We start from the raw sequence: 21,939 nt of genomic DNA, 5'->3' as shown, positions 1-21,939 counted from the left end.
GCCAAAAAAACACTCCACGTTTGTGCCCTCTTTTCCTCCTCCGTGCTGACATAGACGTTGGTGTTAATTCTGAGGGATAAAATTAGTCAACCCGGAAAGTAAACGGCTGATGGAGGAGGAGGTAAATAAAAGAACTTCACATTTTAATCTCTTTTTTTTTTCATGATACCTTCTTGGCAGATGACAAGTAAGAGCCTCGCTCTCTTAAAAACACTCTTTTCAACTTCAGCAAACCTGTCAGAAAAACATTAAACACGACTTATTCAAGACAAAGTTGACTCCCTGAAAACTGAAAACATTGTGTGATTTCTGCAAGTCATTTTAGAACAACTATCAGCATATTTACATTTCAGGGCTATTCCAAATATTCTACCAGGGAAAGATGTTAAAAAGAAGGGAAAAGGAGCCGAGGAAGGCAGAACAGGGTACAGGGTACAGCGAAGGAAAAATATATACTACTAGAATATACCCTGGCCTCAGTGGCACGACCTCCTCACCTTTCCTATCAACCAAACAAAGTTCTATAGCAGCCACCCCCCCCCTACCCTGGATTACCTCGCCCTCCCTCTGTGTACGCAAACCCCAACACACTGAGCGCGGGGGGGGGGGGGCTAAAGTAAACCCCCCCCTCCTCTATCTCTGTGGTCAAATGCGTATTAAATTATTACTAATGTTACAATCACATGTTTACGCCAATTAGCCTCGCACTGACAGGCTCAGCTCTCTATCAGCTTCCTCCTCCACTATCCCATCCCAAACACTGCAGGGGGCGGTCGCAAACCAGCTCCAGTTTCCTCTCCCCAATAATGAATGCTAATGAAATCAATAAATGTTCATAATCATTTGTCACACTGGGATCCTCCCTTTCACCCCTCCAGCCACCCATGTCTCCTTCTTTCCCCTTGTTTTACGGCAAGTTGCTAAGGATCCCCTCCAAATGAATGCCCGGTCTGTCCTGTAAAGATTTGGCCCTTTGTGAACGTCCTAATTGCAAAAAAAAAAAAAAAACCTATGAAGGCCACTAATTAATATCGAGCCAAATATTTCCAGAGCTGTCCACTCATGAACTTTTCTTTTTGAACGAGTGAGGTAAGAGAGGTGGAAAAAGAGTATAAGAGAAGGAAAGGTGCTGTATAAGAGGTGATAGCTGCTGGTAAACTAATGTAATTACTGAGGCCGCATAAAGGGGAGTCTGGTTTATTAGGGTGGCTTATGTGTCCGGAATATGTAATTAAAAGAGAAAGAGCGACATGGCTGAAGCCACGCCTCGAGCTTCTTCTAACACCCTCTGCCTCTCCCTTCTCGCATCTCAACACAAACAGCTTTAATTCACAAAGACAGTATCTGTTGTGTACAAAAGAGCCAGGCGTGCAGAAAGACAGGCTTCGAGGGGCCAAATTCCTGCTGGATTTTCTCGCCTCGCCTCGGGCCAGCTGCAAGGAAAATATATCAGGAAGAGAGTGGACAAGCCAGCAAAAACAACCTGCTGACCTGGCCGAGTCATCATTTATGGGTCTTGGAAAATGTGGCCCAAACAAAATTGAGGTTCATTTGCTTCTAACTATCAGACACATATTTTTGTGATCTGTCTTTGGCACGAAAAACTTAATGAAGTCTTCAAAAAGTCAAAGGGAAAATCCACCCTAGAGGATTTATACTGAATTGTGGACGATTAAAGTAGCAGCTGTGTGGTCATATATTACTAATCTCCAGTATAATTTATGATCAACAGAATAAAGAGGATTTCTTATGAAAAATCCTGTTAAACTTGCAAAATCTACATTCATCTACAAATAATGCAGGGCTTTTATTTTGAAGTCTGTTTTTCAACAAATTGGTTTTCCATTTCTTCTGATTTATTTTGTGGGTTTCCACACATGCACATACCCACTAATTAATCAACAGTGACATTATAACCTCAACAGTTTTTCATAGTTTTCTTTATTAGCTATGGGAGAAACTTCTTATGTTTGCAGTCATTAAAAATGTGTGTTATTACCAGAGTTGCAACTCTTGATTATAATCAATTAATCTGTCAATTTTCGTTTTCTATGAAATAGAAAAAATAAATAGAAAAAAACACCAGTTATGAAGTCTTAATTGATCATATACCATTAACTTTCATGTACAGCAAAGAAAGATGTCAAAGCTGCAGTTAGAAAAAAAAATTTAAAATACTATTCAGCTATAAAAAGTTAAGTCTAACATTAAGGAAACAATCATGTTTTTTTTTTTTTAAATACTGTGAATTCTATTTGAAAGGAATTAGGAGGATTTCGATTTAATAGGTTTAACATTGTCTTCTGGTAAGTAAAAAAAACATTTGACTTTACTTCTACTTCAATCTTAAAACTGCCTTTTATCAGAAGTGAATAGTTTGTGGTGAGTAAAACTGGAGATTAAACTATCATCACCTGATACGTGATGTCTGGTCCTGTGTGGCGTGAATATGATCTGATAGCCCCGCACTGAGTGCAAACAACTCCCTTACTTAAACAAATTGGATAATTTTCCGCGACAAATGCCATCACACAATGACAGCACACTCTCTATTCCCTCCAATTCTTTCTGCTGCATCTCCCCAACCCATCTGACCTTCCCTGCCCCTGACCACCATGGCCAATCCGCCTTTAATCCACCTCCATGTGGTGCTAACCAGGTCACCACGCCTGTGAGGATGGTCCAGGAGTCTGTGGCTCGGCATGGAGAAAGGGGGAGACAGCTTTATTACCAGCAGGGGAAAGTTAACGGACAGCCCCACATCAACCAGACAGAACAGGTCAAGCCACGCCATGCCAGGCTACAACTGCAGCTGCCAGGTCACTGTGACGGGAGGTGCATCCGTCCGTCACAGCAGCACAACAGAAACATCTCCTGTCATTAGTGTGACGTTAATTGGATGTAAGAGCTGGAACTTCTGACCTTTATATTTACGTGGTGTAGCAGACTATTATTTCCCAATGGAATTTTAACCACATTCGTGAGTGTTTTGCATCACTTAGTTCAATTGCATAAAATTGACCAAATTGCAATAACTGATACTCTCCTCATGGTTACAAACTAACTGCTCAGGTAAAACAGGTAAGGAAATCTGCCAAATATTAACTACTACTTTCTTACAATCCAAGTTAAAACCACCGTTCAATATTGCACTTTTTTTTGGAGACACTTGATAACCATGGAATGATGTCAGTCACCGAAAAACAAGGACCAAAGCAAAGAAAGTTATTAAAACTGAAAGTAATCAAGATAAAAGCGCAAATACATGCAACAAAAAGATCAAACTAATAATGAGAAATAAATCTTACAGTATGTAAATGTGGTTTGTGTAAATTAAACAATAAACATACACATATACATATATATATATATATATATATATGACGGAGACAAATATTACCTTTGTATTAAAACCCATTGCATTCTGGGAGGTTTTGTAGAGTTCTGGGTATTTCAGCATATTCTCTTTCCTGCAGGAGCGCTCAAATATTCCCAGAGTGAGAGGGGGCAAAGCAGTGAAGATCTACACAAGAGAGACGCGCGCGCGCGCACACACACACACACACACACACACACACACACACACACACACACACACACACACACACACACACACACACACACACACACACACACACACACACACACACACAAAAGGAAACATCAGTTTTAACTTTGATAAATCCAGATGACTTCAGGCTTTCTTAAAAATGCTCGTGTTTAAAGATGTGACCTTGAATCTGATGTCTAATTGCTCTAAACTAATGGCATATGGCTGTCTTCATCATTCCCGCCACCTTCATCTGGTAAACCTATGGAAGAATTTGCCTCATTCTGTTCTCTACTTGCTTCATTCTTAAGTTTACATCATTGAGGATCATTGACCTTAAAACCCTTTGGGGTTTTTCATTTTGATTTGTCATGCTTCAGGTCCGTTCATATGTAAAACCCATCTCCAATGAACATCTGCGATGTTCTTGACTAAGAAGCAGGTATTTAAGCCTGGCTGAAGTGTAATTTCTTCGTGGTGTTGTAATGTTCTGTATAGCAGCTGTTGAGAGAGGAGTGATTGTATTGTGTGGCTCAAGGGGGGGCGGGCGGCCGGTCAGTTAGTTGGTGTGAGTTCCCTGTGGGCCCATCTGGAGTGGGAGTCTACAGGCTTCAGACTGCAACACCAGCGGGCCACAGGACATGCTCCACTGGGATCCTTTCTTATTCAGAGCTGGGCCTGGGAAGATCTCCATTGAGAGGCGGATTCAGCCCATTGCCTCCAACAGACTCCCACTGAGCTGGAGGAATTCCCCAGTTTTTAGATAAAGTAAAAGACTGAGCCTTCTTCCCACCCCCCATTACAGTACTGTCCCTATAGGGTGGTAGTTTATTATGAAATAATGCAAGAGGCAGAGCTGTGGAAACGTCCTTCTGACTTGACAGTTTGTCCCTCCCATGAATTACTTCCATTCGAGGCCAATCCGGAGCATGGGGAAATTTCTCTTCACACTTCCCTCATTCATTTTTGTTGATTGAATGGATTTTGTTTTTTAAAAAAGTTTTAAGTTACATATCGACTCCTTGTGGTCTTAAGAGTATGGTATTAAAGATCAGACTACAGATGCAAATTTTTTTCCTTGTACTTAGTTCATGACAGAAATGAAATATGAGTTCATTAGGAGTGGTCCCATTAAAGTGCCCTGTGGGACTCCCTACATCGGCAGCCGGCTCACTTCCTGCTCCAGTCTTCCTATTCTTTTTATCATTCAAACGTAGCTGCTCTTACTAACTACGCTCTTTGGGGCAAGCAAAACCTGTTGTTCTTTCACATTCAGTACATAGTTTAGGGCACAGAGGGAATATGGACTTGACAACAGGTCATAAATAAAGTGAAAAATTTTCAGGACGCTGATGACAGTCATGCAATAAAAGGATCAGTTTTGGGGCAACACAGCAAATTTGGTCTGTGTCAAAGAGGGGACAGGGATAGAGGAGTAAAGAGGGCTTTTTAGAGACACAATTTTATTAACACTTACCACATTGTACAATCCAATGCACCAGCGTTCAAACAGAATCTGACCGGAGAAGCCGTTGACAAATGCAAACCAGATCTGAGAAAGGCAAAAAAAAAAAAAAAAAAAAAAAAAAACACAAAGAAAGAGTCAGAAAAGCAAAACAAGAACAAAGACTAAAGTATTTTATTATAGTTTATATTTCAGAGTTCATCATTTTCATTGGCAAACAATGTCCAAAATATTCACATCTCCCTCTTACAATACTGTCAGTTTAATCTGTGAGGCACTTATGAACTTGATATTGGAGGCATTACTCAAAAAAAGATGATGAAAGCACTACTAAATGTCTGTAGCCTCTCTGATTACCCTCTCAGTATGTGCTTCCCATTAGTGATAGTGAGGGTGAGTGGTCACCGTTATCAGATTTAAGACGGGCTCACTGTGTCTACTGACTAACAATCCATTTTTCTGTCACACTCCATTATTCACTGTCTTGTGTCAACAGAGAACTGAGATACAGAGAGCAGGATCTGTCATTCACATAATGTGAACAGATCAAAGAAAGAACACCGGTCCTATTGATACATCTTTAAAATTACTGCAAAGTTGAGACATCTTGTAATACCGGTTGTGTCCGGAGTAAAATGTTTCCTGTTGTGTGAGAAGAAGAATTAAAAGATCCTGAGACGAATGCGGTTTAGGTTGAAGTGCTGACCTGTGATCAACATGTGATCAGTCTAACTTAGGCAAATTTCAAACTGAAGGAAGGCAAAAGGGCCAAAACAGGCCAAATGAGAAAAAAAATTTGAGACGGTGGGAAAGCCAAGACCTCCAAATGCTACCTCCACGACGCAAATTGTCCACAGGATCCATCACAGGATTACCTTCAACCATCTATCTTACCAACTGTTTCCCTCCTTGATCTACCTGATGACATGTGTGTGACAGATGAGGTTAGTTGCAGGGGCGGAGTCAGGACTGTGGGACTCTGAATGATGGAGACTTTGATATATTGTGTCAGGACAGGGAGACAGAGGTAATTTAAACCATCGGCTGGGTGGAAACAAGTCTGATCACCGTATCTGAAGAAAACAATGCCCCTGAGATCAGGACAGAAGTGAGGTATTCTCAATGAATTATTCTAACATGCAAGCAGAGCAGTTGTTGCAATCTGGTAGGAAAAAAAGGCACATGAATGATTGTTTTATTGGTGTAAAGCGGATTTATCTGACACATCCTGGAGTGAAACCGACAGCGCAACCTGAAAACAGTTTGCAAATTGAGAATCAGAAATCGAACCTCAGTGTTACAGTTTGACACTTCGTGGTCCAGAACAGGCTCTTGCTCGCGCTAAAACTGTTAAGGGAACATCAGGGGTGCTGTGTTTTGGCCGTGGCCAACCAGGCATTTCCTCGCTTCATTTAACTTCATTATGAAGGCATGAACTGCTACAAATTCTCAGATTGGGACAAAGCTGGTTTGACGGCCCCACCCGCCGCCGTCACTGTCTACACGACCGATTCCAATCTGCCACTGGTCCTTCCCATTTAATCGTGTAAGCGTATGCATGAAAACAAATGTCCCACACACAACCTAACCCTGTTCATTCCCTTCATGGGGGGGGGGGGGGACTGCAGATGAAGCTTGTGTTTATGTGTGTGTGCCCTCAGACCCTGTCCCTCACCTCCCTCCCCCCTCTGCCACACCCACCCATCACAGATTCCACCCTCTACTCCATCAGGTGCACTCTACCATGATGTTGTTTCTTTTTCAATTGGTGGGCCTGCTTTTAAACTCATGAGGGATACTCAGCTGTCTCTGGGACCATGTGGCTCTGAACCCAAAAGACACACAGTACATGTACTGGCAGAACAACAACAGTTTTAGGTGTTTTGGTTCTTGGCTTGTTGAGAATACATTCAGATGCCGTTGCTATGGGTTATGTGTAGATGGAGCCCAAGCCATGAGGCAAGTTCAACCATTAGTGTGGCTCAAGCCAACGGTAAGGAGAGGCTAGCGGGTAGGTCAAACTGCTGAATTAATTACAGGTCTTCTCAATGAGAGGCTCTGGGCTGATATATTGTTGTGCTAAGTTAAAAAAGGCTCCTATTCATAGCGTGTGGTAACTGCTTCTGTGTGAGTGTTTTGGCCTGGTCCTTCGGGTCCCAATAGCTTCTCTCTTTCTTTCTCACTCTCTCCGTCTCTTGAGGGACAGATGCATTGATTTGCTCATTAGGGGAAGTACCAGGCAGGATTTTTCTTCCTCTTTTCTTCTCCTCATTGAGTGCCACTCAGTGGAGGGGTGTGGCTGGCCTCTCTCCCCCACTGCACATCGTGAAAAACAGTGATGGAGGGAAGCGGGAGCTGAAAAAAAAGGAGGATTGGGCAGTTGCTCGCCGATAAGAAGATTTGCATATTCATCAGCTAATAAAAAAATCATTGATTCCATGGCTGCTCCGCAGCTTTGCAGGAAGCGGCTGAGAGTGTTGGGAGGGGGGTGGGGTGGGAGGACATGACATTTGTCCCCAACAATGTGAGTCCTGATACTCTTAAGCTTCGCACTACAGAATTGCTAATGGCATTCATACACAAAGCAAGTAAAGAATAACGCGGGACATAAAGAAGGAGCTGATAAATATCCTGGAAATATGTGGCGCTACAAACAGAAGCTGCCTCACAATGCCTGGCACGGCCTCCGTGGATTATTCAGTGCTACTGGTCGGCAAGCTTTGCTCTGCTACTCGGAGCCGGCTCTGATTACGCTGAGCTCCAACTGAATGAGCTTTCGTGTAATTGCCTCATAAATGCCACTTGTCCATCAGCCCCTCTGTAGCACCCTGGCAGAGTGTCAATCAAACACGAGTGGCCAGCTGGATCGACCATTTGAACTGAGTTGCTATGGCTTCCTTTAAAAAGGTCTCTTAGCTTCATTGTGGCTGAATTTCATTCTTTTCCCTCCTATTCTTTAATCAGTGGTGTAACTTGTAACAAAGTCAAAATGATGAGTTATGAACGTAGTTGAATACTTTGCAGGGCGTGTCGTTTAAAATATTTGTACAATCAAAGTTTCCTTTTTCGATCAGATAAAAAGTTACGCCTCATATGTGACCATGCTGAAACTGTTCTCAAACTGATTAGGAAAAAAAAAGCCATCAGTAATCAACAGGACCTGAAGAGCCGAAAGAAAAACTGTGAAGCACTTCCACCTGTCAGTCAATCATCCTCTGGAGTGACAGCCTTACAATCTGACTCACAATTAACCTTTGGTGAGTCACACAGAATCCTGATCTGTTCCATAAGCTTCAGACTAAGTTGCGCTCACATTCACTTCTTTCACAATGGCCCAAGAATCCTTCACCCTCCTACTCTATGTCTCTTATATGGGACCAAAGACCCAGTGGAAAGAGAGGGCGATGAAAAGCGGCTTAAACACAGAGTCTCCCAGCCCTGGCATTCAAATTGTAACACACTGTACGGGACAATGGTGCTGTGAACAAAAACATAAAATTCCCTGCAACATCCCCGATTCTCTCCTCGCATGGAAGCCCGAGAGTCGACGAGAAAAACATGCAAGCTCAAAAGTAAACCTATTAGTGCAACAAATGCAGCTTTGACTCATACCCCAGGGTTGCTGCTGTGTTAGATGTCAGGGACTTACAAAACAGCGACATTTGAAATACTGAAGCAGCCAAACATTGAAGAAATGTCCTATTATCTCCTTCAGTCCCCCTGAAGGAGTGCAGTGTGGAGGGGGGTGGGAGGGGTTATGTTTTCAGAGAGCAACAAAAGGTGTGCAGGGGTAAAAAAAAAAAAAAAAAAAAAAAGCTCGCCTTGCAGACAGAACTATAGAAGTTATGTTCCAGTTGTTGGAAAAGACCTTTGAAAAGGGACCTGGCATGTTTCAAAGCTGTAGTTGGATACGCAAACAACGGATGTCGAGAGGAATTGATGTGATTATGGACTCTACCGATAGACAGGTCCACTGAGAATTGAAACGAAGAATAACGGAGTAAAAATGAGAATAAACAACTGGGTTTATTCTTGAATGTATAAAATATAAACATTAGAGGTTATGCCACTTTTTTTTTTGCACTGAAACATTAGACCCAGAGTGAAGGCAACACTGTAAAGTTTACACATGGTTATAAACAGGGTCAAACAAAGCATCTTTACTTTTCAGGCCAATGAAAAGTTAAGTGTAACGGTTCTGCCAAAAGAAAATCACATTTGCTGAAAATGTAATTTTGCTTTGAACTCGGCTATAGTGTAACGGCTATTTTGGAAAAGTGCAGCATGATCGAACAGTTGCAATGAATTTATAACCTGGACGGAGACCAACTACCCTCTTTCATTTCAGTTCAGAATACGTCAGAGATAGACGCGCTGGAATGTTAAAGGTAGTCTACTGATTTTCCACGGCACATAAACTGCAATGAGGATGAAAAAGGGGATCAGAGGTCAAGTGTCACAGAAAGAGGATGAACAAAAGAGAATTTTAAAGTGCTCGTATTTCCATAACAGGTTATGTGGTGATGATGTTTTAAAAACGTGAGGCTGATCACTTAAGTGTTTGGCCCAGGGAGCACTTTTCTATTTGTCTTTTTTATGAGCAAATACAGTAGAAGACTGTAAATCATTTGCTTCCTATGTGCACTGGACCCCCTCAGGCAACATGTGTAGAGAGAGCTGGGGAGTGAGGGGGCGGAGGGGCTTTTTCTTTTTTTTTTAATGCTCAAGTAGTGTCTTTTTCTTTTTGTTCGGTTCCCTGGTGTTATGGTTTTTTTTTTTTTTTAATGTCATTTATCTTTAATTCCTGCTGTGTGGTGAAGCCAAAGACTCTGACATACCATAATTCTAACTAATTAAAAACCTAACAAGCTGCAAGGGAAATACGCTAATATTTCACTTGCAATTAGGAGCATATTTTGTTCATATGACCATATTGCTCCAAATTTGCCTTTCAATTTCCTGATATGTGATGTGGGACAACATGTGATCAAACTACAATTTTTGAGAAGAGAAGCAAACCTAAAGTCGGTCGTTTTGTCAGACAAGTGCAAAGGTTTGTAGATCAAAACATCTGAGCACGGCCAGTGATAAAGCTGCTGCTGATAGGAAGCACTTAACCTGTCTGGTCACTCTTGGTTGTGGCTCTAAAGCTGCAATCTGCACTGGATCTGGTCTCTGTCAAACACCATCAAACCCACCGCACACCATCTGACCGGTGCCGGGAGAAACATGCGTGAAACGTATTTAACCCTCATCCACTGATATAGAGGGAGAGTTGCTATAAATGTTCCATCCCAAGGACATCAGTGCAATAAAACTTGAATAATCACTGGGCAGAGCATAAATTCAATACAATTACTTATTGTCTCTTCGTTCAAACTTTCCCTCTCCACTTTACATTATTTTTTAACATATAAATGAGGTTAAAATTTGCTCAAATCTGTCAAATCATGAAATATAAATACAGTAAAAAATATGATATACTTTATTACACTTTATTCCATTTTGTTGAATGGTTTTCTTGTGTTTTGCTAGATTAAACAGGCGATAATATTTTGGATTCTCAATATTTCAGTGACATTCTGATGCTGCGATTAGGTCAACAACAATATTATTATATCATTGCCAACTTTTAAATAATAATTCTTCTTTTGTTTTTAGACTGTCCAATGTTATTTTCATATTTGGCTGTAACTGCTCTCAACACAGCATAAAATAGAATTAATATCTTGTGATTCTAGCGGATAGAAACAAATAGGTAGCATCACTGGTTGTACCTCCAATAACTTGTGAGGACCTTCTAAAGCCAGACTTCCTCTCAATTATATATGTTTTTTTTTTATAATTACAGTGTGTGTTTGTCTGTGAGTGTGTCTGCTTGTGTGTGTATATTTTGCCCAGCAATGTAAAAACTCAAACCATTCACCCAGGACCTGCACAAATTGGCAGGCAGATCCTGTTGAGGGGCCAGTCAACAGAAATACAAACATAGAAACTCTAACAAGGAATCTTTGCCTTTACTAAGTTGTGTCGTTCGGAAAAAAAAAAAAAGATCACAAAGCTCTGCTTTCATTGCATGACTCAGTCTTGAGAGCAACTGTTGGAGACTCACCTCGATGATGTAGAGGACGATATTCTTGTAGAAGCAATACAGGATACACTTGGCTACACGGTTGTAATTCCAGGCTCCGTGGACAAGCAGCAGATTCTTTAAGTACTTGAACTGTGTGGGAGGGAAGTAAATGGAGGAAAACGACAAGATGAATGAATGGTGCAAGTCTGTGTACAGTAGACTGTCTAATGGTTCCTCATTATCAGAGATCAGTGCTGGAACACTAAAGCAGTTACAGGAACTTCAAGATTAAAGAAGGTCTTTTGTCATTCCCCAGCAGAGAGCAAAAGGACTGATGAGGCATTGTGGCCAAAGCTCTCACTAACACATTCCAGAAATGTCTAGTCAAAGACTGTACGGCCGAGCTTTGAGTTGCTGAAATTAAAGGGGTTCATACGGGGGCATTGGTCTCCAAGGTCTCAGCATAATAGTTCAATTGCTTCATAATTACACCACTATTTAGGCCCTGCGGTGAACTTTAAATTTCAGTGCAATTTCTGGCTGATCAGTGTGATAACACAAGCAGAACTGGTACGCAAATGTGCCATCCACAAAGGAAAAAAAAAAAAAAAAAAAAAAGTGGATGTAACTGAAGTAGGGAGGTGGAGCTGAAGAAGAAAAATTAAATTTACATTTTTGAGAGGAACACACGTTTGTTTATTTGAAGGCCTGCTTGTCTTTCAGCGTCACCACAGAACCCCTCGGTGAAATGAAAGCACAGTTTGCGTGACCCCTCGAACGGCTGGATCAAACATCAGTTAACACAGACCGGAGCTGATGACAGACGGACAGCAGAGGTGCCTCGGCCTGAAGCCTCTTTACTCTCCACTTACTCTAACAGACAACTCTGAGTTTTCAATCTTAGGCGCTAGCTGCTTAATAATCTACAGCAGCAAGGAGCTCCTTTGACACTGCAGAACATTAACATAAATCATGTAAAGGTTTAGAAAAACAAGTTATACTGCGTCCAAGGATTGATTTCAGCTTGCAGTCAGCAAATTGCAGTTAATGTAGCGAAACAAGAAGATGCGGAAAGTACCGCTGGAAGTCTGGAGATGTAATTTAATTTGACGCTGGGACACAACCTGAATGGATTATAAGAGGCCACCTGTTTTTGAAAGACGTACCCTGCCTACATGTCATGTGGACTGAAGGGGGCACTTAAGACAAATCCAGGTCTCTTGAATAGTAATTGCCTACTGAGGCACAGAAAGTGTACTGTGTCCTCGTCAACCCTTGCTTTCCCATACTCTCAAGCCCCTTGGCTGTAACAGAAACACGATGTACTGAGTGGCGTGCTGTATAAGAGAGCCATGATACCAGAACTCCACGGCTTTTGTTGCTAACAGGTATCACATGTCGACGCACAGTTTCAGACTAACTGGTTACTAGGATGTAAGCATGTATTTAAGTAGCATTTCGCCAGAATCCGTTTCTGTATAGTCGTGTTGGGAGTTATGTGTCACCAGATGCCTGTTTTACAGGTGTTACTACTTCACTGTATAAGCTGGAGACCTTTCAGACATATGACCCTTTGTTACTGAGAACAATGTGCCAAGCTATCACTGACACGTATCGCATTTGAGAAGACAGCGACAGGACTGATAATTTGAGGAATCAGAATTTCCGAGGGCATAAATATCAGTGTACTGCTGCCAGATTGAGGACATGCACCTGCAGTGGCAAAGTAAACATATTCTGAAGTTAAATTCACGTTTTGTTTTTTTGTTTTTTTTGGTATGGTTTTCACTTATGTACATATTTAAGCTCAGGTGTCAGAGTGTGTCAATATTTTTATCTGAATTAGTTACTATTATAACTGAATTTCCACAGCTTTAAATTCTTGAAGATTGTCTTTGTTCACCCTCTCTGACCTCAAACGTGATGGCATCAGGCACTCAAAGTTACACGAAGCTGTCGAAGTCCCGATACAAAAGCTCAATTATGACTTTGAATCAAAATATTGATAAACTTCCCACTTCAGATACTTGTGTCTTCCATTTCCAATACTAATCAATATGTTTATCCTCACACAGTGTAGGCCCCTGACACTGTTCTCACCTGAGCAATAGAGTAGTCTGAGGAGTTCGCTGCCTGCAGACCCTCGTTGCCTGAGATTCCCACACCGACGTGAGCCGTCTGGATCATTCCCACGTCGTTAGCACCGTCACCGATGGCCAGCGTGATCACCTTCACCTGTTTCTTCACCATCTCGACCACCTCCGACTTCTGAAGAGGAGATACTCTAAAAGGGAGCAGCAACACAATGAATGTCACACTATAGATAATGGATCAAATTAATAATAGATCCGTGTTTATGAAAAAGAACAATAAACGAGAAGAAATGGAGCTTGGAAGGTTGAATTCACAACTAGTGACTTTTCGCAAGTATGAGGGCAACAGTGACTCATATACAGTTAAAAGTGCAATACAGCGTAAATAATGATTTAAGATTGTACACCCTACTAAAAATGTACTGTTACAAAATCTCCAACTTTTTACAGTATTACATTTACAACTGGGGTGTGTATAAAATATTATTATGAAATCTCGAGATCAGACTTGAAGAACAATAAGTTGTGGCGTACAGACAGTCAGGCCAAACTGTCTGAGCACTCTAAAAACAAACATGAGGGCATTTTGTAAATAATATTTATTCATTGAGAAGCAAAAAAGCAGATGCAGGTTAGAAAGCAGATATCTGCAGAGACTGCATTTAATTTCCTATAAGGGTCAAAAGTTGACAGTGACAATGACTGCACTGTACCTACTGGGATCTACTACTACAAATACTACTTGTCATATTCTGAGTCCCCTATAAGACCTTTCTTAATTCATTCGATTGTGGTTGTGACACATTTTATAACTCCTTTACAAGACTTCAACTTTAACTTTATACCTTTACTAACAGCAAAGCCTCCCGCCTCACAAGAGCTTCCGCTTTATGCACCAAAGTCAGCCCCGCGTAGAGTGAAGAAAGTCTCTGGAGATGATGCTGTAAACTGCATGTCTGTCTTTAGCTGTGAAACTGTTCATGTTTATGTTCTCCGTGGTTTAAGAGGCCTCATTCATCTCCTGGTGTATCTTAGTGGCCAACGAGTGTGCACACGGCAAAGGCAGGTAGAAGTGGGAGGGGGGAAAGATAAATACAAATTTGACATAATGTACTTTGCAATAATGTGGCATCTGAAGGTTTGCTGTGGTGCTGACTTCTGGCCCCAGACTCCGTCATGGTTTCTTGAGTACTTAAGTACTTCCTATTATTTATGTTGCTTGGTCAAGTCAACAGTGATGTTGAAAGTTGCTATTTAAATTTATAACTATCACACTTTTTTAACTGCTGCCATTAAAATACTGAATGACCTTTGTGGCAGAAATAATACTTTGAAGTTCAACTACAGAGTTCTTAGCAAAACGTCCGACATTATCTACGTGTGGATTGTCGATTGCGGGTCTTTGTTTTTTTTCTCGGTTCATACAATTTTTAAATAAGTATCTTTTGGTTTGGTCTGACAGCTAGATGACATTTTGTAGACAAAACATTTAATCACATTTTAGTTGCAGCCCTTCTTGCAAGTCTTACTTGCTCTCTTTTGTTGGTGTTTCAGGTTTATTTTATTGTTCCGGGCACAAATCTTACCTGCAGCATATGACAGCTTTACAGGACAGGGCGAGGTCCAGGAAGTACTGACGCACCCCGAACGTGAGGGCGTACTTCAGAGTTTTCCCGTCAATAATGAGGGCAAAGTCGTTTTCCTTGTAGAGGGCATCTCCCAGCATTCCAACGTGGTGGCTGAGCGTTTCCCTTGTTGCCTGCGTGATGGAAAACATTTCATGAACATTAGCTGTTGTTATTTTAATTTCAAGCCCGTAGTGTTAGAGTGGTCTGAGGAAATGTGCACTGTTGTTAGAAAAACATTGTTATTTTGCCCTGGTGGATTGGCTTTCACGAGCCTTCTGTGCAAGCTGATTATGATTAATTAAGAAATACAAAAATATGATACAATTATAATAAAAATACCATCAGTTATACTGGCTAAATTAATTAAGTGTGTATAAACACCTGTGAATAACAGATCAACTATTTGTAAAGTAAAATAAGATTTTGTTTTAAATGGAAGACAAATCACAATTCAATGATAAGGAAATATTATGAACATATATTCTGTGTTTCATTAGAAACATTTAAAAGTGCTCCACAGTGGCATTCATACTTCCTTACAATAGTAAAGTTAATTTATCTCTACTCAAGAGATTTTAGACTCTACAGATTAATATATATAATAATTTTTATCCATATTAGTGTCAAATAAGCAGATTTATCCTCTCCTAGCTCTGCCTGCTGCCGACCAGCTGCTCTTCATATTTGAGATATTCATTTTTGATTCTCATATTTATTTCTCTCAGATCTTGGCAATGAGGTGATAACGTTGATGAGTCCTGTGGATGGATCCTGTTTGTTTTTACAGTATATACAGCTATGATGATACGTGATGAAGAAAAGCTGTGAATATGAGACTGACATGAGGATTAGGTGTTCAGGCATGTGGACATGATGGACGGTGGTGAGATCATCATTGTATTCATCATTTAATCAACTTCACCGCAGATGGTGATGTCATTCGCAAATGAAAGCAATTCTGTATGTAACCATTATCTGAGTGATGGGTAGATGTACGGCATGTTTTCAGTTGAAATCGTAAAACATTTGAATGAGCTGCATAAGCAAGTAACGCTTCATGTAATGATCTCTTTAACATTCTGGTGGACTTGTAAAATAATAGTGACATGTATTGTGCATTGTATGGAACTTAATTTGCCATGCAGATGCCCAAACAGCTGAAATCATAAAAAAAAAAAAAAAATGGTGGCCATTAACAGGACTGAAGAAGGGAGGGGGAGGGGAGAGGGGGGGGGAAGCTCCGGCCTGGTGTTGAGGTCAGATATGTCAAAGCAGTCAGATTGTACCACGGGGACCATCCCATGTTCGCTTGGCATAACAAAACTCTGAAACCCCAGCTTAAAGGAAATATTTGGAGAAAGGGGCTTTACGTTTCACAAAGCAACGGACGGCCAGTGAGAGACACGCACAGAGAGAGATGATGGATTAACAGAGGAGAGAAACTAAGCAAGAGGATACAAGCAGAGAGCAGCTGTGAGGACTTAACCATCCCTGATGGGGTCTGTAAAACAGCACGAAATGGCGAGCAGTGGGCAGCCGTGTGTGTTTGTGTTTGTGTGTGTGTGTGTGTGTGTGTGTGTGTGTGTGTGTGTGTGTGTGTGTGTGTGTGTGTGTGTGTGTGTGTGTGTGTGTGTGTGTGTGTGTGTGTGTGTGTGTATGTGTTCAGGCCAGAAGGTTGTGATATCTACATCCAACTACAACTGCTCAATTCAACTACAGCGGCTGTGAGTATGAGAGGGTTCTTTAGATGACATCTCAGTGTGAGTGCACGGATGTCTGTAAGCTGGTGTACTATGTGTATGAGAAAGAATTCACTTTGTTTGGGGCACAATCAATTCATCCCATCGTGTGATAAGCACATGACAACCCATTTCCTAAGTAGGGCGGCCATTTCGCCCCCTAATTTCCACTGAGGAATTTTTAGCACTAATGCTACACATCTCCTCCTAAAACCTCTTTGTTATGGCTATAATGACCGGTTTAGCCTATGTGACTAGCTAGTGTTTGGTTTTGGAGTGGGTATGTGGCGTCCATTCAGAGAGCCACAAGAGCATCCTGTAAAGACTGGAGCTCCATTGTTGATATAGGCCTTGAGTGATATACCCAACAGGATGTGATACTCATGATGTGGGATCTGGACATTTGTATGGATGTAATGTCATCATCTGTCTTAGACTTGGAGGCACCCAAAAAGGGGATGGTCCACCTTAGTTAGAAGTCTATGGACACATACGTTTGACTGTCACTGAAAAATCACCTCAGCATGACCGGTTAAAGACACAGTGTTTGGAAATATGAAAATAATGAACCCCATCTATCTACAACTGTGCTTCGTAAAGATTAATATACTAATAACAATAAGTGCTGCTTGCTCTCATGATGATTAAACACACTGACTGGAAGACAAAGCTTTTCAAAATGACCTAATCGTACCTCGGAGACATAGTTTTACTTAGGGAATATCAGTTCAAGTAAGATTTAGTGCTGAGGATGTTGAAAGTTTTGTCCTGCCTTTGATAACCGTTTCTAAACACAGCGAAGAAGGAAGACATGCTCCAATTACTCTCTTTCGCAGCACGAGAGCACTCAGGAGTCTCAGCCCCGCTGCCTGTGCCTCCTCAGACTTGGAGGAGAGCTTTTCTCCTTTCGCGTTTTAACACACTGCCTTATGTAAGCATCTGCTCAACTACAGCAGAATGGGAGGTGACATTTCAAAGCGCTGGTCCGCGTGCTTTATAAATGCAAACACCCCGAATTTCTACCTCTACTCCATTCATCACGCTTAACGACTGGCTGACAGAGTGAAGGCCGTCCGTCATCACCCCCGATTCCCCTCCTCCTCCCCCTGCTGCTCGCCCCTCCCTCGTCCACTTCTTCTCGCCATCTCCCCCCCCTTTCTCGACCGACAAAACTAAACTCAGTCGAGTTTCTCCTCTGCTTAGCTTTCTCTTGCTGGAAGTGCAGGGACTTGCCCTTTTCGATCCCTGAAACAACAGACAAGGCTCTCCTGCTGAGGGGGTCAACAGACTTCTCTGCTGGGTGTCTTAAAGAAGTTGAAAACAGATTTTAAGATGTGTGGTGGCTTCAGGTGGAAGGCTCCCTCCGGCCTCATCCTTTCAGTTTGGAGACAGTTTATTTCTCAGCAATTAGGTGAGGACACGACGAGAATATTATATGTCCTGACATATTTGAAAATAGTCCATAGTCATTTCTTTAACGCATGTATAGAAAAGGTATAGAAAAGAATTGTGAATACATTTAGGATACTGTTCTATATTCTGATGGCACTTTTCTGTTACTATACCGCTCACAAAAAAATAAAACGTAGCGAAATGTTTTGAGTTCTCATTTCTCCTTGACCTCTGACAATGCTGTCTCTTTACTGTAGGTGCAGCAGTTGTAATATGATCTTCAGAAAATGCAAACGCATGAACCAAGTAACAATGAGATTATTTTGATTTGTAGCTTTTTAAAAGATAAATAAATAAAGATTTTATGAAATAATTGTTTGTTTTTTATACTTACGTCTAGAGTGTCTTCATTGATCACGAGCATGCCCATGTTCTTGGTCAGTAGTTTGCAGGAATGTCCTACAAAAAAACAGAAGATGAAATTCCACTTTTTATAGGGTAAATCTATTGAATATGAAAAGAATGGAAAGTAAGCACAGGAAATATTTTCAATCTAAACTGCTGTTCAATTTCTGCATAAAATTCTAGTTTAGCTCAGTGACAGCTTATCTGCTTGGGGCCCAAACACACATGGACATTAAAGAGACAAAACAACAAAAAAACAAAAAAAAGGAAACAACGAAATCAAACAGGCAATGGGATACCAATTAAAATGTTACAGCTCAGAGCGAGTGTCTCAGGACATGACTAATGAGTTTGGTTTACAAGAGTTTGTCAGTTTCCTGTTTTAATAGGCAGTTACAACTTTGCGTTACCCAACATGGCTCTCTAGGGAGCGTTTCCTTCGGCTCTTGGCTGGGACAGATGCTCAGGGTCACTAGCAAGGTGGTAGAGGGAGCCTCCCATTGGGGAAAAGAGAAATGTTTCATGAACCAAGACTGAAGACTTCAGTTTAGTGCTGCGGCTGTATGAAAAGGCTGCCATCTGTGGCACAACCACACGAATATTTGTGGGCTTCAACACTTTGCTTCTGTCTGGAAAGAGATTTTAGTTTCTTTAAGGGGGTTACCACAAAGCTTGAGTTTTGTGAATACCTGGGTGGCATTTTCTGCGAGTGAAACTGAGATAAGATTGTGCACAAAACACACACAAAAACACACCGCTAAACAAAATAGTGCGCGCGCACACACACACACACACACACACACACACACACACACACACACACACACACACACACAGGAAATGAATAAGTTTCACCTCCAGAGTCAAAACCAAACAGGGTTGGGGTCTGGGGTCTGGGGTCTGCCAGATTGTTTTCTTAAGTGCAAAGGTGCAAACGTCCAAAAATTTGCCAATGTGTGGAAAATGTCTCCCGATCTCAACACTGTCTCTGTTCCCTTCCCCCTTGTCAATTCCTGCCACAGCCCTTCTGCTTAATGTGTTTACCTTCAGCTCATTTGACTGCCTGTTTTTTTGTTTCAGCAAAGTTAAATTCCTGGCCTTTCTCCATCTCAGGCGGAACTAAACACTGCTCCCTCAGGACTTGAGGAATGTGTAACTGCGACACTCATGTCACAGTAATCTGGGATGTTGCCTCGAGAACAACAAATAAACAAGCTAATATTAGCCACATAAGGTACTCAAAATGGACAGCACAAGGATTTGGGGAGGCAGGAAGAATGGAGGGTAGATATTGATGGTCAGACGATGAGGTGGAAAGGTAGACGTAATAGGGGCTCATATTGATGTGGGAAGATAAGGGACTGTGTTTACTCTTTAGTGTCTCTCCGCTTAAGACGATGATGCACCCTCTGGCTGAACTTAACAGGCCATTAGTAAAGTGAGCAGTGTTTCCTAACAAGCCGGCCGGCAGGCTCTTTCCTTTCATTGAATTCTGGCTCATACCTGTCTCGAGCATTACGTATGTACAGCTCCCCTCAACCAACAGCTCACAGCACTGCGAGCTTGTCCCAGAGCAAACATTGCGTTTTTTTTTGTTTTTTTTTCTCCCTCAGACAGCCAGACACACAGTTTCTGAGTGGTTCCTTTACATTATGTCTTGATAGTCCTGGCTCAGTAGCAAAAGGAGACAATGACAGTCTTTACAGCCTCAGATCACACTGAATGGCCATGCTTAGTAAATAATTTATGTAAACATAACGGCATAGCATTTATTCAAAACAAATTTCACCATAGTGGTATTCAGTTTAGGTCACATAAAAAAATTAAAAAAAAATTAAATCGAAATGTCCTGGGCTGAATTCATCATCCTAATTTGGCAAAAGGTGCACCATTAACCCTGCCAATGGGGATCATCTTTCAGTGAGGAAAATAGTAAAAAACAAAGTCAATATTGAGCAGAGTTTTTACTGAGCAATTCAGTCAAAAGGCGGACCTGTAAAAATACTTCCAGCGAGCAAGAGCTTCTGCTGAGCCCCCTCACATCTGGGCACAGCGGGCACAAAGGGCTGATTCAGTCGGGCCACAGTGGTAGGTACAGCCACAAACGGAGGTACTTTTGATATCTATTTTTCTGAACTCCGTGTTACGTCGGTATGTTGGCTGCATTCAAGGGTGATCCATTTCTGATGTTTACCCACACCTTAAGACTGTAGGTCCATTTAAGGAAGAGGAATATGAACGAAAATGGCCGACCAACGATAGTCATTAAATTTTTTGATAACATCTGAAAGACTAAAACCTCTGGGGGAGCAAGATACGCGAGAGGTGCCTGCTTGTGTACATATGCATGTTATTTATTTCATGTCAGTGCAGGGTGCTCATACATCATCTGCCATTCTGCGACAGATGCTTTTGCTGGATATGTGTGACAGAGAAACATTCAGCTTGTCAGTAGTTTGTCTTGCTGGGTGAAGAAAGACCCGCAGGATTGACTGCAGTACCCGTAGGAGGCTGGCGTGTACGTTATCACAGCAAAGATCAGCTTCACCAGCGACTTTCCTTTCGGCTTGAGAGCAAGTGCACAAACCAGCCTGAAGAATGTTAATGATGCACATACATTTAATATAAAAAAAATTAAAAAAAAACATGGGCGTAAACAGAGTATTGATGCTTTTACGTTTACAAGAACTCAATTTTAGCACTTCTAACATCAGTCTGCTATTTGACAGCAAAACGGAAAAGCCTTAATATAGGTTTTCCTGTGTTTGATATTTGACTTCTATGTTAACGGACATATATTCAATTGAAAACATCAAACATATATTTCAATTGAAAACATGAAGACGTGCATACAGAAAAAAAGCATGCACGTGCTGTTGAATTTAAGCTGCTGTGATACAAAATGTGTTCGTTGAGCATCACTTTGTTTTATTACATAAACTAAGCTCTTTAAGCTGATTTTGGTGGAGCTCAGCTATGTGAATAAATGTTAACCAAATATGAGCTCTCAAAGGAATAAAGTTGGAGACCCCTGCTTTACATGATACACATGAGAGCAGCGTCCATGTAAAACATGAAGTTTTAAGACCAGGCACTCACCAATATTGATGGCTGTTTCCTGTTTGTCCCCGGTCAGGATCCAGATTTTGATGTCAGCCTTCATTAGAGTCTCAATGGTCTCGGGCACCTTATCCTGGAGCTTGTCCTCTATCGCTGTGGCTCCCAGGAGCTGCAGGTTCTACACCAGAAAAAAAAGTGAGTAAATGGGGATCATAACAGAGGAAGGCCTTTAAAACGTCATGTGTCAGACAAACATCTGAGCCGGGGTTTGTGTCACTCACTCGGGCAAGTTTTTTTTTTCCCCTCATCAGCTGCTCTTGTTTATCACCCAGAAAACCCACCATGGGTTTAAGGGGTTTTGGATCAGTTACTGTGTCCCTGTGTGTGTGTGTGTGTGTGTGTGTGTGTGTGTGTGTGTGTGTGTGTGTGTGTGTGTGTGTGTGTGTGTGTGTGTGTGTGTGTGTGTGTGTGTGTGTGTGTTTGTATGTGCATCTACGGGCATGATCTCTCCCCCACACAAGCACACCCACTTGG

General features: G+C 41.5%; 1 protein-coding gene across 4 annotated transcripts in view; it reads right to left on the bottom strand.

The window, feature by feature from the left end:
* The window catches only part of atp8a1 (ATPase phospholipid transporting 8A1), a 102,248-nt gene that overhangs the window by 17,818 nt on the left and 62,491 nt on the right, over nt 1–21,939 (bottom strand). For all 4 annotated transcript variants that reach the window (XM_069694187.1, XM_069694189.1, XM_069694188.1 and 1 more), the window contains 7 exons: nt 21,445–21,583; nt 18,335–18,399; nt 14,768–14,940; nt 13,189–13,372; nt 11,128–11,238; nt 5,028–5,102; nt 3,401–3,523 (listed from right to left, as the gene is read on the bottom strand). In XM_069694187.1, coding sequence (XP_069550288.1) covers nt 3,401–3,523; nt 5,028–5,102; nt 11,128–11,238; nt 13,189–13,372; nt 14,768–14,940; nt 18,335–18,399; nt 21,445–21,583 — 870 coding nt within the window. The remainder of the gene's footprint in view (nt 1–3,400; nt 3,524–5,027; nt 5,103–11,127; nt 11,239–13,188; nt 13,373–14,767; nt 14,941–18,334; nt 18,400–21,444; nt 21,584–21,939) is intronic.

Source organism: Brachyistius frenatus, unplaced genomic scaffold, assembly GCF_029030835.1.
Source record: "Brachyistius frenatus isolate BFR_SWC_R1_liver_20210118 unplaced genomic scaffold, ASM2903083v1 Contig_17, whole genome shotgun sequence".
NCBI lineage: Eukaryota > Metazoa > Chordata > Actinopteri > Embiotocidae > Brachyistius > Brachyistius frenatus.
The sequence above is the reverse complement of the archived record's forward strand: the minus strand, read 5'-3'. Positions and strand labels throughout refer to the sequence as shown.